At 42.4% G+C, this 14695-nt stretch overlaps 2 protein-coding genes across 6 annotated transcripts; both read right to left on the reverse strand.

The window, feature by feature from the left end:
• Positions 1 to 434: 434 nt before the first annotated feature.
• Positions 435 to 10724, reverse strand: ggnbp2 (gametogenetin binding protein 2). 5 transcript variants are annotated; one of them, XM_058078334.2, is made up of 15 exons: positions 10574 to 10724; positions 9738 to 9862; positions 8866 to 8946; positions 8435 to 8688; positions 8225 to 8323; positions 6893 to 7006; positions 6614 to 6823; positions 6361 to 6529; positions 4576 to 4758; positions 4374 to 4497; positions 2713 to 2847; positions 2496 to 2641; positions 2198 to 2410; positions 868 to 1068; positions 435 to 745 (listed from the first exon to the last, which is right to left on the reverse strand). In XM_058078334.2, exons 2-14 carry the CDS (start codon positions 9828 to 9830, stop codon positions 868 to 870), a joined length of 2022 nt encoding a protein of 673 aa, XP_057934317.2. In that variant the 5' UTR covers positions 9831 to 9862; positions 10574 to 10724; the 3' UTR covers positions 435 to 745. The 5 variants fall into 5 exon arrangements, with proteins under 5 accessions (XP_057934317.2, XP_057934318.2, XP_057934319.2 ...); XM_058078335.2 differs by having other exon boundaries at positions 10554 to 10696; XM_058078336.2 differs by lacking the exon at positions 10574 to 10724 and adding an exon at positions 10470 to 10554.
• A 1649-nt stretch (positions 10725 to 12373) lies between these two features.
• On the reverse strand, positions 12374 to 14422 carry LOC131132579 (glucosaminyl-phosphatidylinositol-acyltransferase PIGW-like). The gene is made up of 2 exons (XM_058078337.2): positions 14379 to 14422; positions 12374 to 14016 (listed from the first exon to the last, which is right to left on the reverse strand). Exon 2 carries the CDS (start codon positions 14011 to 14013, stop codon positions 12559 to 12561), a length of 1455 nt encoding a protein of 484 aa, XP_057934320.2. The 5' UTR covers positions 14014 to 14016; positions 14379 to 14422; the 3' UTR covers positions 12374 to 12558.
• Between the last annotated feature and the right edge of the window lie 273 nt (positions 14423 to 14695).

Consider the following 14695-nt stretch of genomic DNA (forward strand, 5'->3'; position numbering starts at 1 on the left):
CCATCTACCGGAAAACAATAAACACTGCAATTGATTTCCTTTTTGAAACCTTCCTAGTCGCTGTTTTCTGTAAAAAAAAAACCGTCTCAATTCACGCACTGAAAGCATTTTAAATGGGTCGTAAAGATGCAAAAAAATGCTAAAAAGAAGCAGGTGGGTAATTAATGCACATAATGGGATACACACTAAAAAAAACATGACCAAAAACCTCCAACTAGGTTTTCTACCCAGGCTGTGAGGATATAGTCATAGGCACTTAAGTGCACTCAAAGTGACCTTGACTTTTATCTCATAATGGATATATGTAAATACTTAAAATACAGTATATTAATTGTATTTTTAGAACATTGGATTGGTCGCAGCTTCAAAGAGACAAAAATGACCACCTCTAATTATAAAAAAATGAATATAAAATAAAAGGGACGAGAAATGAATGCAGATTAATAAATATCCTTTATTTAGTCCATTTCCCATTCTGCTCATGTCACACCCAAATGCTCGTTGTAAGTGGATGTTAATCTCTTAAAACCTATTTAGAATTTCTATACACACTTCATAGTGCAGCCATCACCACAGAGAATGTGAGACAAAGAAAACCCTCCCGTAAGACTACATCACAGATGACAAGGCCCGAGGTGCTGTTTCAGCGTGCTCTTGAGTGCCAGAGCGCCCCGCCACCTCCAGCCAATGAGAATCCATCACCACTCCTGTTGGAAAGTAAGACTCTGATCTCACGAGCGCAAACCTGAGACAAATCACATTTGATAAAAAGACAAATAAGAAAATCAAAGAGGAACAGATGAGATTCTTCTGGATTTGTTGCAGCAGAGGCGACGAGGGTTTCCCCCGGCAACATCGCGAGCGTACTTAATTCACACTGGTGGTGGCAAACCAGTTGCCACAGACGGTCTTTCCCTCGGCTGCGCAGCAGTAGCTGGTGAACTTCTCCTTGAGGTGCTGTCGGTACTTGTGACGGTTGTTGTAGAACAGCTGATGTCTTTCGAGAAATGACTGAATTTCATCCTGGGTGAGACAGTTCTCCTCGTCTGACGTCACTTCCGAGTCATCCTGTGAGAAGAGTACGAGCTGAGCATGGGCAACGTTTCAAAAGGTCTAAGGGGCTGTGTCCACACGGAAACGTTTCCAGGAGTGGCAGAAACAGGAGTTTTTGAATGGCAATCTCCAGTAAAGACGCAAATGTTACCTGCTTACATTGTTATGTAGTGTTGTGCTGACGTCGTGTTGTTTGATTGTAAATGGGAATTTGCACACCAGCTTTTTCACTTTGCCTATTGTTACACATTAGTTTGTGTATTTTATGTTACTATAATACAATGTTCCCTCGCTACATCACGGTTCACCTTTACAGATTTTTTATTGCAATTTTAGTATTAAAAAAAGATTTTTTTTAAATACAACATAGGAGCGATGCTACAGGCTGCGCTTTAGCAGCAGGTGGCTGTGTCTCCCCGACAAAACACACAATAATGACAAACACTCTGCACCCAAAAGGCAGAGGAAGATGCTAACCATCACACAAGAAGTTGGACTTGTGGACATGCCCAAGGAAGGTAGAAGCCATAAATGAATCTTTGGTTCAATGACAGGAGCAGTGCCCTTTTACAAGGATACAAAAACGCTTCAGGCGAAGCGGCCCCATTAGAGGAGTGAAATACGTCACTTAATAACTTCTTGTGTTCAACCTTGTAGTCATTAAAATTCAAACAAAATCTTAACTTTGAGAATGTATAAATGAGAAATGTGAGAAAAGTGTAATGTGGGGGTTTTACAGTCATTAAGGTATCATTGTAAAATTATATAGTTGGCTACTTAGCGGCTTTCACTTATTGCAGGCTATTTTGGGAACCTATCCTCCAAGATAAATGAGGGAACGCTTATTTTTTAGCCGTTCATTGATTGATTTAAATATTAAACATTTGATGATATGCATTTTTTTCATTAATATTTCATGTCACACAATGATTTGCTAATAAATTATGACAAATTCTTCTATGGTTTTGGCGTATCATGTGGATCCATCTGCGCCACACGTACAGTGGGTGTGCCTTGTGTGTTACATCGTTTTCATGCAACTACAGTATTTCAAATGTGACGCCAATTTCTTTTTTCCACCCACTAAAGTGATAATCTCCCGGGCGTTCCCATGTGGCCAGGGCCCAAGACAAGTCTCACTCACCAGGAGGTCCATTAGACTCATGTTGGCCTCTGGGTGTTTTGCATTAAGGCTGAGGTTCCTCCCATGTACCATCCATGGCAAGTCTAGTGCAAAACTATCTTGTGTCTCATCACAGCATGAGGAGGACTTTAGAGGTTGGCTTTGGCGTACGTGAGATGATGGCGCACTGTGATTCATCTTCCCCCCTGAGGCACAGTCTCCACGTTTGTATCCCTGGAGACACATTTTAGGTACAGTTCTTGGATTGGTACACAAATGCAGAGAGTGGACCCTGGACACTTTCAGTGAATACTCTTACCTGATTCTTACATAAGCTATTCCCCTTTCTTTTCTTCTTTTTACTCTTGCATTGTGGCTTTTCCTCGGGCTGTGGCCAGCAGTCAACACAGCTGTCCGTGGCCTCCTCTTCTCTGTTTTCGGCATAGTGGTGTTCGTTTGTGACACCTTTAGAGAAGTGAGGTTAAAATGAAGCTTCAACGATACGGCATCATGTGTGTGTCATTGCAGAAACGTACACGTCAGACCTCTTTCATCGTGGTTGCAGAGCCCCTCGGAGCAAGCGATATCCGAACCTTCCCGTGAGCTGTTGTCACTGCCCTCGATGCTTGAGGAGTAGCCACAATCGCTACCGGTGCTGTGGGAAGTCAAATCTGGAGAATGGAAGGATAACTATTTCACCCAATGTCGGTGGTTTGTCAGTTTGCGACATTCGTGGTGATGAATGTGCGCACATTAATGAAAACCTGAGGCCGATTTTGCTGGTAAAATCAGTGTGAAAGGGCCCTATATGCGTGGAGATTAGAACAGAACAGACCATGCACGAGACAAGATAACATTTTAACATTCAATGAAGAAATGACCGAGTCACAAAACAAGTGCGTTTTGAAATGTCTCACAAAGGGGCTGCACGGCGATCTAGTGGTTAGCGCACAAACCTCACAGCTAGGAGACCCAAGTTCAATCCCACCCTCGGCCATCTCTGTGTGGAGTTTGCATGTTTTCTCCGGTTTCCTCCCACATTCCAAAAACATGCTAGGTTAATTGGCCACTCCAAATTGTCCATAGGTATGAATGTGAGTGTGAATGGTTGTTTGTCTATATGTGCCCTGTGATTGGCTGGCCACCAGTCCAGGGTGTACCCCACCTCTCGCCCGAAGACAGCTGGGATAGGCTCCAGCAACCCCTGCGACCCTCGTGATCAGCGGTCGAAAATTAATGAATGGATGTCCCAAAGTGACGCTTAAGGGACACGATTGTCTGCATTTTCTTAGACCAGGGGTCAGCAACCCATGGCTCCAGAGCCTCATGTGGCTCTTCAGCCTCTTTGTTGTGGCTCCCTTTGCAATGCTTCAATATTTTTTAACACCCGAGTGGGGAAAATGCTCATTACAAAAATATGTAATGAGTTAAAAAAAAATCCAACTTTGTGTGAGACCATGAATGCATCCAGACTGAGTTCTGACTGGTGATTGGATGGGCAGACAGGATGCTATTCAGTTCTCTCTCACACAGGTAAACATGAAGGAAAATGAGTAATACTTTCCCAGAGCTATTTGACTAAAAAAATAAATTAGAGATCATTTAAAAACAGCGGCATTGGAACTTGTTTGCGGCAGAGTAAACAAATCAGGTAAGTTTACAGGTACATTTATGTAAGTTTATCTCCAATACTAGCAAGAGTACTCCAACTCGTCTTTTCTTATCTGAACTACTTTGATTCCCCCAAATTCCCTCCAATGTTGTTTTAAACATACTATGTTTTGCGGTTCCAGGCTATTTTTCTTCAGTGGGCAAGGGGGTAAAATGGCTCTTTTCATAGTAAAGGTTGCCGACCCCTGTCTTAGACCAAACAAGCCAGTAATGTTATGATTATATATATAAAAAATAATAAACGATACACTATCATAGTGATGCAATATTTCCTTTAACATGTCATCTTTCACTGAAGATGTGAAATTGCTGACCAATCGGAGCATCCCTCCCTCCAGGCGGCAGTGTGCCACAGAAAAGGAGTTTTTTATGACTGTGCCTTTCTGTGTACAGTGTGAATGATTTAGATACAAGTTCCAAGTAACAAAAAGCTCAACTTGCATGACAGACAAGAACCGAACTCGCTCGTAACTCAAGGACCACCTGAAGCCGTCAAAAGGACTGGGTTTTCTGTGTAAATCCTTACCTCGTTTTCCTGGACAGCTTGGGGATGCGCTTGCATTGGCAGAACTGTTCTCCTCGCAGATTGACGGCCCCTCGTCATGGCCCCCACACGCATTGCAACAATGCTCCCCAGCCTCAAGAGAAGCCTTCCACACAAGAAAGCGTGCGTGAGGGTACATGCATTCACATTAAAGTATGTCCAGCAGGCGTTCCAGTCTCCTCACCTCCTTGTGACTGTCTTCCTTGAGCTCTTCTTCCTGGTTGTCAAGGCCGCACTTGTTTTTGCGTCTAATTTTCCGTTTTTGTCTCTTTTTCTCCTGCTTCAGCTGTTTGGCTCTTTCCTTCTCGGACTGCTCCTCCACAAACTGCTCAAGCCGACTGAACCCCTGAATCTTCTCCACTGCCATCTAGGGGCATGACAATGCAGCGAGGAATTGTAATAATGATCTTCTTTTTCTTTTTGGACTTTTCCGTTCAGGGGTTGCCACAGCTCTGCACATCACCCTTGTTCTTAAAAATAGCCACCAACACACTTCTCCTCCATTCCTGAGGCATCTTCTCACCACCTAAGATCCTATTGAACAACCCAGTCAGGAACACTACTGCTGCCTCTCCTAGACGCTTCCATACCTCCACAGGTATACCATCAGGACCAAGGGCCTTTCCATCCTTTTCAATGCTCTTCTCACTTCCTGTTTAACAATCTTTGCTACTTCCTGGTCCACGGCAGACACCTTCTACTCTTCCTTCTCTCTCCTTTTCCTCATTCATCAACTCTTTTTGTATTTAAATTTTCCTTGCCCTTCGCTGTCTTGCCACTTTTACTAGCCGCTTCAATCTTCCCACGTCTTCAAACACCCGCTTCCTTCTTCGTCCTCCGCGTGGGCGACGTAAGCGATTATTCGAGACGTGGAAAACACCCTTGACTACTTTTTGTAATTGAGGTATTCAAATTATCCGAATAATCATTGCAGCCCTAGTTTTAACACAATTAGAGCCCTCTAGACATGAAACGACACCCCTGTAGTCACCTTGCACTACCCAGTATAGGAGACATAATAACAAAGTTAGCCATTTAACATGTCACACAGACTTGTGGCCATGTGTGTTACTGGAAATATGTTCCGTGCTCGGGGAGCTAGGTCGGGGGCTTAGCGCCTTTCAGCTTGGCATGGTTTACTGCCGCATCAGTAAACCATGTTTGCAAGCCCGTCCTATATATAGTATATATAGCCCTAAACATAAATACCACATACACTATGTACCATGTCCATTTAAGACATATAGTATATATAGCCCTAAACATAAACACCACCTACACTATGCTCATTTAAGACATACAGTATATATGGCCCTAAACATAACCACCACGTACACTATGTACCATGTCCATTTAAGACATATAGTATACGTAGCCCTAAACACCACCTACACTATGCCCATTTAAGACATATAGTATATATAGCCCTAAACATAACCACCACATACACTATGTACTATGTCCATTTAAGACACATAGTATACGTAGCCCTAAACATAACCACCACATACACTTATGTGCTATGTCCATTTAAGACACATTTAAGCCCTAAACATAACCACCACCTACACTATGTACTATGTCCATTTAAGACATAGTATATATAGCCCTAAACATAAACACCACGTACATTATGCCCATTTAAGAAATAAAATGCTGCATTATCAAAATAATTCAACCAATGGCTCCTTCATTACTTTCAATTCAAGTCAATTCTTGTGACTTTATTATTTCTCTTGAAACAAGAAAAATATGTTTTGTCCAATTACTCGATTAACTGAAAGATTTCGGTAGAATACTCAATTACTAAAATATTCGATAGCTGCAGCCCTAGTTAAAAGCAGGAATTAGAAGGTCAAACAAATCTTCGAAGCTGTAACAATAAAAATATTACATTTATAAAAATGGGGAAAAACCTCACGGTCCAGTCTGGAACCAATTAGCCATGATAAACAAGACATTACTGTACCTCAAAGCTCTTGCGCAGTTCATCAATGCCCAGATGGTACAATATCTGCCACGTCTGCTCTTCTGCTCGGAGTTTCTGCCAGATTCGGTGCAGTCGCTCATAGAGATAAATGCCCAAACAAGTCAGGACTTCTTCTTGTGCAATGTCAATGGTCTTGGCATGTCTCTCCCTATAATTAAAACAAACATAGATAAAACATGAATAAATAAAAACAAAGATAGCGAGTACACATGTGATTTAGGAATTGACATACTCATAGCCTCCGGCAAACTCCGACTCAGCTCGACTGAGGAGATGAGCGATGAAGTCAGTCTCATAGCACACGTGGATGTGGCGCTCGCGAGGGCAGCAGCACAGTCCCTCATACAACGCAGCGCAATAGTCCTTCTCTTCACTGCTGTCCACCTCCCCAACCAGGATGTTATATGCCCTCAGCACTTTATTCTTACACTCGGTGCAAAACCTGGGGGGGCGGAGGGGGTAATATGAAGAAACCTTTCTCTTTCAAGAGATAACTTTGCACAAACATTACATGTGTTTTTGCAAGTGCGTCTCCAGCGTCTCCAAAAGACAGGCACTGTCGACCAGCACCACCTCATCTCGGCACTCCTGAGACATCCGCTCCCACACGTCCATCCAGCTCCCTCTGGAAGTAAATGCAACATCAGCGTAATAAAGAAGAGCAATCAGTAAAATCAACAACCAAATGGCGATAGCCGGTCCTCGGTTTGCCATGTGCAGCGTTACCACACTTGGTGGTTACGGGTGTGCTCCCATTCGTTAAAAAAATACTAAAAACGTCCAATTTCAATTTACCTCAGATGAGGAAAGGAAATTGCTCGTAACCAGAGGACCCCTTGTATACAGTAATCCCTCCTTTATCAACTGCTTCTACAACCGACTGTGATAAATGAATTTCTGCAAGTATAATTCTTTATTCAAAAATCAAAAGACTTTTGTAGTTAGAGAATAGAAAACCTCTGTACAACCTTCTAAATGCGTCTTTAAACATTAGAGCCCTCTACAAATTAAATAACAGCCACATATTCACCTTTACAATCTTATTACCCACCATTATAGACATAAGAGATAATAAGCCATTTAAGACATAACAGAGAAGGTTAAAAGTTCACATTAGTCTGAAGTGAACCACATGCAAATAGTTAGTTTTCAGTTCCTCGCCTCTTGTCTGCCCGGGTTTGTCATGCTTCAAACCATGCTTCTATGATGGGAAATGAGGAGGCTACGCAACTAGGTTAGAATTTGAGTTATTTATTAGGGGATAAGAAGGCTTCACAAATCCCTTGTGATTGTGGTTATTGTTGTTTTAGGGGTGCCCAAACTTTTTCCATGGAGAAAATGTGATATTCTTCCCCTTTTTGTTGATTAAACACACAATAATCAAAGTAGTTCAAGACATGTTCAAATAGCTTTTATCATTTAATGTGTAAAACATTTTTATCCTGGTTAATGCTCAATTTAGGCCAAGAATAAAACTGAAAAAAAAACTGTGGTAAGAGTGAGGGGGCGATGTATCAAAGGACAACTACTGTACATACATGCAAGGAGGAAGGGCATTCTTGGGCAGGCTTCTGTGACTTATTATGTGACGCAACCGAAATAGTAAATTCTGCTACATTTAATCGGGTCAGATTTCACAAAAAGCTTCCAAAATAGCCTTTTAAAGCGAGCGCTGGGCCTCACAGAGGGAGAAACAGTGTGCTCTGTGCATGTACTAGCATTGACATTTGACCTCGAGTGAACCAACGCACTGTGGAAGTGGTTTTGATGCTGACTCAAGTTTTAGTACTCGGGTTGCATCATACAAGATTTTGATGAGGAATGGAGATGACACTGTACTTACCCCAAAGGTCTGAGTTTGTTCGTGTCCAAGGAGTGTAACTGACATCGGTTGCTCTTTTTACTTTTGGGAATGGCGTTAATCACATCGTTCAACTTTGACCTGTCAAAAAAAACAATAGGATATATGCAAAACACATCAATTGCTGGCAAATAACACGGAAAAAGAAAAAAATAGACGCATAAACTGAGCAAATAAATATATACATCTTACCCTTGGATGTAGAAGAGGCTGTATAGCTTCCTGATATCTGCTAAACAAGCCCTGGTGACAGACAGCATTCCCGTGGGCTTCACTGTGAGCGGCTCCAAAGCCGGGGTCCCCGACTCCGCTAAATGGGAGAAGAGGCGCTCCACACTGCGTCTGCAGCCCACGCACGGCACCATCTGGGATAAGGCCCTGTACAACGCCCTTGATGGCACCGTCAAGGCCATCGTCAGGTCCTGCTCCATCAACTTGTGGCGACCCTAAAGGCACAAAGTACACGATATGTTGTTGTTTTATCACACAGTGGCTAACCTATTCTTTACACTTCTACAACAGTTGAGAATGACGAAAAAGATACTTAAAACATTTCCCGCACACTTCATATACAGTGTTATAATGGAATTCCATTTCTGTTAGGGAAAAACAGATCCACCCACCTCTGCAAATTGTTTCCAATGGGAAGTACTAATTACATGTTTGTCCATATCCATGCCACTCTCAGCAAACTCCATCACCATCTGCAAACAACAAATGATGTGGATGACCGTTACATACACAGCTTTTCATCATTCATGTTTCAGTTTTGACGTCATATACAGCGGGGGAAATATTTCATCCTGTTGATTATGGACACACACCCGTGCGTGTGTGGGTTTACTCCAGTTTCCTCCCACATTCCAAAAACATGCTAGGTTAATTGCAGACTCCGAATTGTCCATAGGTATGAATGTGAGTGTGAATGGTTGTTTGTCTAGATGTGCCCTGTGATTGGCACATATAGACAGCTGGGACAGCTGGAATAGGCTCCAACATGCCCGCAACCCTCGTGAGGATAAAGACAAGACGACAGTTCATTATATCTTCAATGAAATATGCTTGTAGCAGCAAACAACTGTATAACTGTGGAGCAGAAAGGGCACACTGCTAAGTAAAATAATAAATACAAATATTCTTTTGTTTTTTTCTTTCCTTTATTTGTCTTTGGCATGAAATGAGATCTTCCTGTAGGTAGTTTTAGACTATTTAAACGACTATAAAATTAGTAATTACGATTAGTCAACTAATCGTGGCAGCCTCCGACTATGAAAATATTCATTTTAATAATATTGAATCCTGCTATATACACCTATCACTTACTATTTCATATTCAACAAGTATAAGCAATCAGGGACTCCTAGCCAACAATGAAGAATATAATTTTATGAGCATAGCTTCAGGTTTTCCTGGTGCTATGAGAACTAGGCCCAAACCACTCCCTAACTAATTATTCATTTTTTTGGGGGAATTCCATCCATCAATATTGACCTACCGTCCAAACGTCATCGATATACAGAGGGATCTGTCTGGCAAGAAAAGGGTAGTCCTCCTCATTTTCCCTGCAAACAGCTACCAGACGTGCCATGATGTTCTTCTCCACTTCCAAATGAGACTCACCTGCAGGTTTCACAGGAGATTCGGTCAACACATAGCAACTCAATGAAATCTACAATGGCCGAGTCACACTGCAGCTAAAACGAGGTTTTCTAGCAGATAACACCGTGGGTGCAGCACAGATGATTAACTTTGTCGCGTCGCCACTGCTGACAACCCCAGCATATTACCACCCTTTGGGCTTGACCTAGATTTACTGCAAAGAAGATCGCCAAGATAAATAACCCAATCATGTGTGGCTTATTTAACGGCCTGTGTTGTTTGCCACGATCGTTTGTGTCGCGGGGATCGGCAATGGGCAACGTCATGCTAACGTTAATCCCCTGGCGAGGGAAACCATCAACCGGCGACTTGTCGCTAGCTAACATGTGGGAAACATGACATATACGCAGGCGAAAGAGCGGTAACGCGCTTTATGTGTGTCAAATACACTCGGATAACCGGTCTATTTTTTAAATGTTGTATAATGGTGTAATTTGTGCTGTTGGTGTGTGTTTGTACGCGGCCGGTGCTAGCAAACATGACAACCCACTTGTTAGCATCGCCGCCTGTTACACCGCGAGCGTTAGCAAGCTCAAATACAGGCTATACATCGGTAAGACCTAAAAACCTAAAGTGATTATGTGTGCGATCGATTGTCAGCCTTTGTGGATAAACTGACATTTGTCGAAGCCCGGTAACAGTTTGAACTTACCCGCTTGCAAAGTTACTTACAGCAGAAAATAAATAAGAGAGTTGGTGCTGCGTTCCAGTAACTTTCTGAAGTCGGGATTTCAGAGTTTCCAGTCGGGGAACAAAAATGGAACGCCCCGCCCCTTGAGCGCCTGACTATACATTTCAAAATGGCCAACAATACTTAAAGCTGTAGCAGTATAACGTTTTTTTTTTACTTTGTCTGCTTTAAATCTGTTTTAAATTGACGCTTCTCCAAACCTCCGTTAGTGTTATTACTATCATGTTTGCATAATTAATCGTAATCACGAAATGAACAGACCGCACCCTGCTTTCTCCAAATGGTACGTGCCGTTTATTTGTTTCCACCTTTCGACTCATTTGGAATACATTAGGCCTAATTATACAACTGTGTCTGTATGCCAAGTTTTTTTTTCTTGGTGTGACGTTCCGTATCTCCTTTGAGGTATTTTGACGAGTCCCTCCAGAAATACTTGATGTCTTTGACGTTGACTGCACGTGCATATTTGATGGGGTATGTTTTGTTTGAACAATTGTATGTAATTAAAGTGAATAGTTGTATTATTTTCTTTTTTGTACGTATTGTTAAATTATTCACAAATAAATTCATTGAAAAAATGTGTTTGCCTGATAAAGACAAAATCACAAAATCATTCAACAGTCTTAGAAATACAAAATTTGCAGTGGGTCCATCATCCACCCGTGGTACTCAGTACTCTATGTAGGCACCCATACCCATGAATGAATAAAAAACTTGCCTGTAAACATGAAATTCTCCCAAACTAGTTCCAGCATGTGGCTAACCCATAATATAAACTACACAAAAACATCTGTACCATAACTAACATGTCCAACACTGTAAATTGTGTATATAATAGTGTATGATTTGTACTAGCTTGATTTTGCACTTTGTATGCTCTTGTGTGCTTTTGCTGCTGTAAACCTGGAATTTCCCCTTGTGGGACAAATAAAGGCTTATCGTGTTTTATCTTAGCGGGGTCATGGATTCTGTGCGCTGCTACAAGGAGATCTGAGAGGAGAAGACGAGGTTATACTTGTCAACCAGGGGCGTCCAAACATAGTGAAAAATGAAAGGATGCAACTTTGGATGCAAATTTTGTAAAACAACACGTGAAGATATGCTAAGAAGTTATACAGTATATATTGCAAGAAAAAAGACGGCCGTTCAGCTTTATGATATAAGTGAAATGCTACTCAAATATTATGAGTTTATTATTTTCAAATTGTGACATTTTTCCCTTCTTCAGTTTAAACTTTTTTTATTCAATGTTTTGACTTTATTCTCCCAAAATGCCAGCCATTTCTCATGATACATCTGTGTCTAAAGCGCGACCTGGGGTCCATTTACGTCACATTACTGTTTTTTTTAAATTTATGAATATATATATATATTTTTAAAACAACAGCACAGGTGAGAAATTAGGAGTAATTAAGGCAAAATAGGCTACACAGCGGTTGAGTGGTTCGCGCGCAGACCTCACAGCTAGGAGACCAGGGTTCAATACCAATCCTCGGCCATGTCTGTGTGGAGTTTGCATGTTCTCCCCGTGCATGCGTGGGTTTTCTCCGGGTACTCCGGTTTCCTCCCACATTCCAAAAACATGCTAGGTTAATTGGCCACTCCAAATTGTCCATAGGTATGAATGTGAGTGTGAATGGTTGTTTGTCTATCCGTATGTGCCCTGTGATTGGCTGGCCACCAGTCCAGCTGGAAGACAGCTGGGATAGGCTCCAGCAACCCTGCAACACACCTGCAACACTGTGGATAAGCGGTAGAAAATGAATGAATAAGTCAAAATATTGAGAAAAATATCTGCAATCTAATGAGAAAATGTCACAAGGATAATGTATGCTAACAGTTCACAAGCATTCACAATTGTATGCAATAAAACACAACACAAGATGCAAAAAGCCATGATAATAAACACACAGCAGCAAACATTCATATGAAAGATATCAAATATATCGAAATTGTGTCAAAGACATTAGAATCGCACTCTTATTCCAAGAAGGTGTAAAGCATATATTCCCAAGCAATTCATGAACATGTACGACAACAAAAAGCACAGGGAAAACAAAGTGCTGCAGGCAAGCGTGTCCACCGAGATGTTGGCGAATATTGTCAAAAGGTTTGCGAGCAAGAAAAATAACATCTGATTCTTGTCGACAGCCTGAACGAGACACAAGCTTTCCATCTCCTCTTTCTTTTCCCGGGAGTCTAAATTTGAATTCCACGAGGACGGTACAAAGCAGCAGCCGGAAGTCGTCTGTGAAAAGAGTACAATCACATCGGCTAAAGCGATGCAGGATAGAAAAAGCAGCGATTGAGCCACGCTCCAGAGGCAGAACGGTAAATTAGCCAAGCGGCGAGACACCGGCTCCACAATAGTCTGACATGTGCACAAAGCAGCAAATAAGAGCCAAGTCGCTACGAGGAGGTTGAAGACGGCTTTGAGCCAGTCTCTAACGTGGGATCTGGGCTGCATCACGTAGCATCCGATCTGCACTCCTGCCATGTAGATGGCAACATAACCTGCTGTAGAGAATATCCCCTCCTTGTTAGCATGCAGGAAGTCCTTTCCTCTGTCATCGTTGTGCATGATGAAAGCCTTCAGGCCTGTTGTCTCCAAAACACACTGATACACTCCACTGATGAGAAGACACAAAACCCACGACCTTCTTGCCGGTACAACAACCAAAAGCATTTTTGTCACGACTCTGACAATGGCCAGCGTGAAGAAAAAGTTCCAGTGGACGCCATATTCAGTCACATGTTCTTGGTAGTTCCTCAGTTTGACAAAGACAAGTCGCGCCACACCGAGGAGAACCAGAGGCCACACAGACAGGAGCTGCTTGGAGATATGTTTCATCTTGGATCCAGACACGTTCCTGCCACATGCTTCTGGGCAGACCAGACCGTTGGCCAGGACGAACGCTCCAACCCCGAAATCCATAACGCCAGTTCCGTACGTTTCCGTTTTAGCGTATCGCCTTGGGAAGACTCTGAAGTCCACGGCGAGAATACTGATGGCTGTTTGCACGTTCACCATCACTCGAAAGACGGTCACAAAGGGAACTTGTTTGAAGTGAACGGTCCCGCCGAGGAAGGCGCTGAGAGTGGTCCGGCGTTCGGTGCGGCAGACGCGGCAAAGCGCACATGACAGCACAAAGGTGAAGCTCAAGACCACCTGAAGAAGAACGTCGCTCAGGACGGTGCATGACAGCACCAGGGGGAGGACCAGTGCTGAGAAATCGAGAAGCAGGTGAGAAATGGGTGGGAACGGCAGAGGGAGACTCCCCTTGGCCTGATGGTGGAGGATCAGGATGAGCGCTCGATTGAGGATGCAGAGCGGGGTGAGAAATGAGCCCACGACCACTTCCTGTAAAGTAGTTCCGTTGAGATTACTGACAAACGCTTCTTTCAGCTTCTTCTCAGACATTTCCTGCAAACATGAAATAACATTTACTGCATGATGCACCCTTTTAATTGATTAAACGTTTTTCTCATAGTAGGTAGTGCTGATGTATCAAACTATCAAAGTTAGAAAACTTTTGTCTGTTTGAATGTATTATCCTGGATGATAAATTGTCCTTTGGTTTCCGTGCTTTTTCAAGAATTCATTTGCCAAATTATCAACTAAAAGGGTCTCTTTTAGCATCATTTTGAAAATAGCACTGAAAACATTTGGACTATCAGTCTAAAAGTACTTCCAGTTTAAACAAAATGCAAAATGAGGATAAATCCTAAAATGCAAATGAGAAAAAACAGCCCTTGTCAGTCCTTCATCGGGTAAGTTGCACTTACCGCCGGTTAACAGCAACGCAGAAGACCCAAAACGACTTTCCCCACAGCAAATACTAGAAATGCGTCTTGACGTCATCGGCCTGCCTACTTGTCCACTTGAGGACGTCGCATTCAAGGCAGCTCGGATTTGTCAGCGTTGAAACAATTAATAAAAATCGTGAATTAGTGCTGCTAATGTAATGATGATCATAGGCGTGGCAATAAGCGACATTACCATATTAACAAATAGTGAGTAAAAACACAAGTAAATACAAGTCAATTTTTATTGCTGCCATTTAGAAACAAACGTGAACCCACCGAATTCTTCATAATACCAT

This window comes from Doryrhamphus excisus, linkage group LG1 (genome assembly GCF_037039965.1).
Source record: "Doryrhamphus excisus strain RoL-2023G ecotype Guam linkage group LG1, RoL_Dexc_Guam_v1.1, whole genome shotgun sequence".
Lineage (NCBI taxonomy): Eukaryota > Metazoa > Chordata > Actinopteri > Syngnathiformes > Syngnathidae > Doryrhamphus > Doryrhamphus excisus.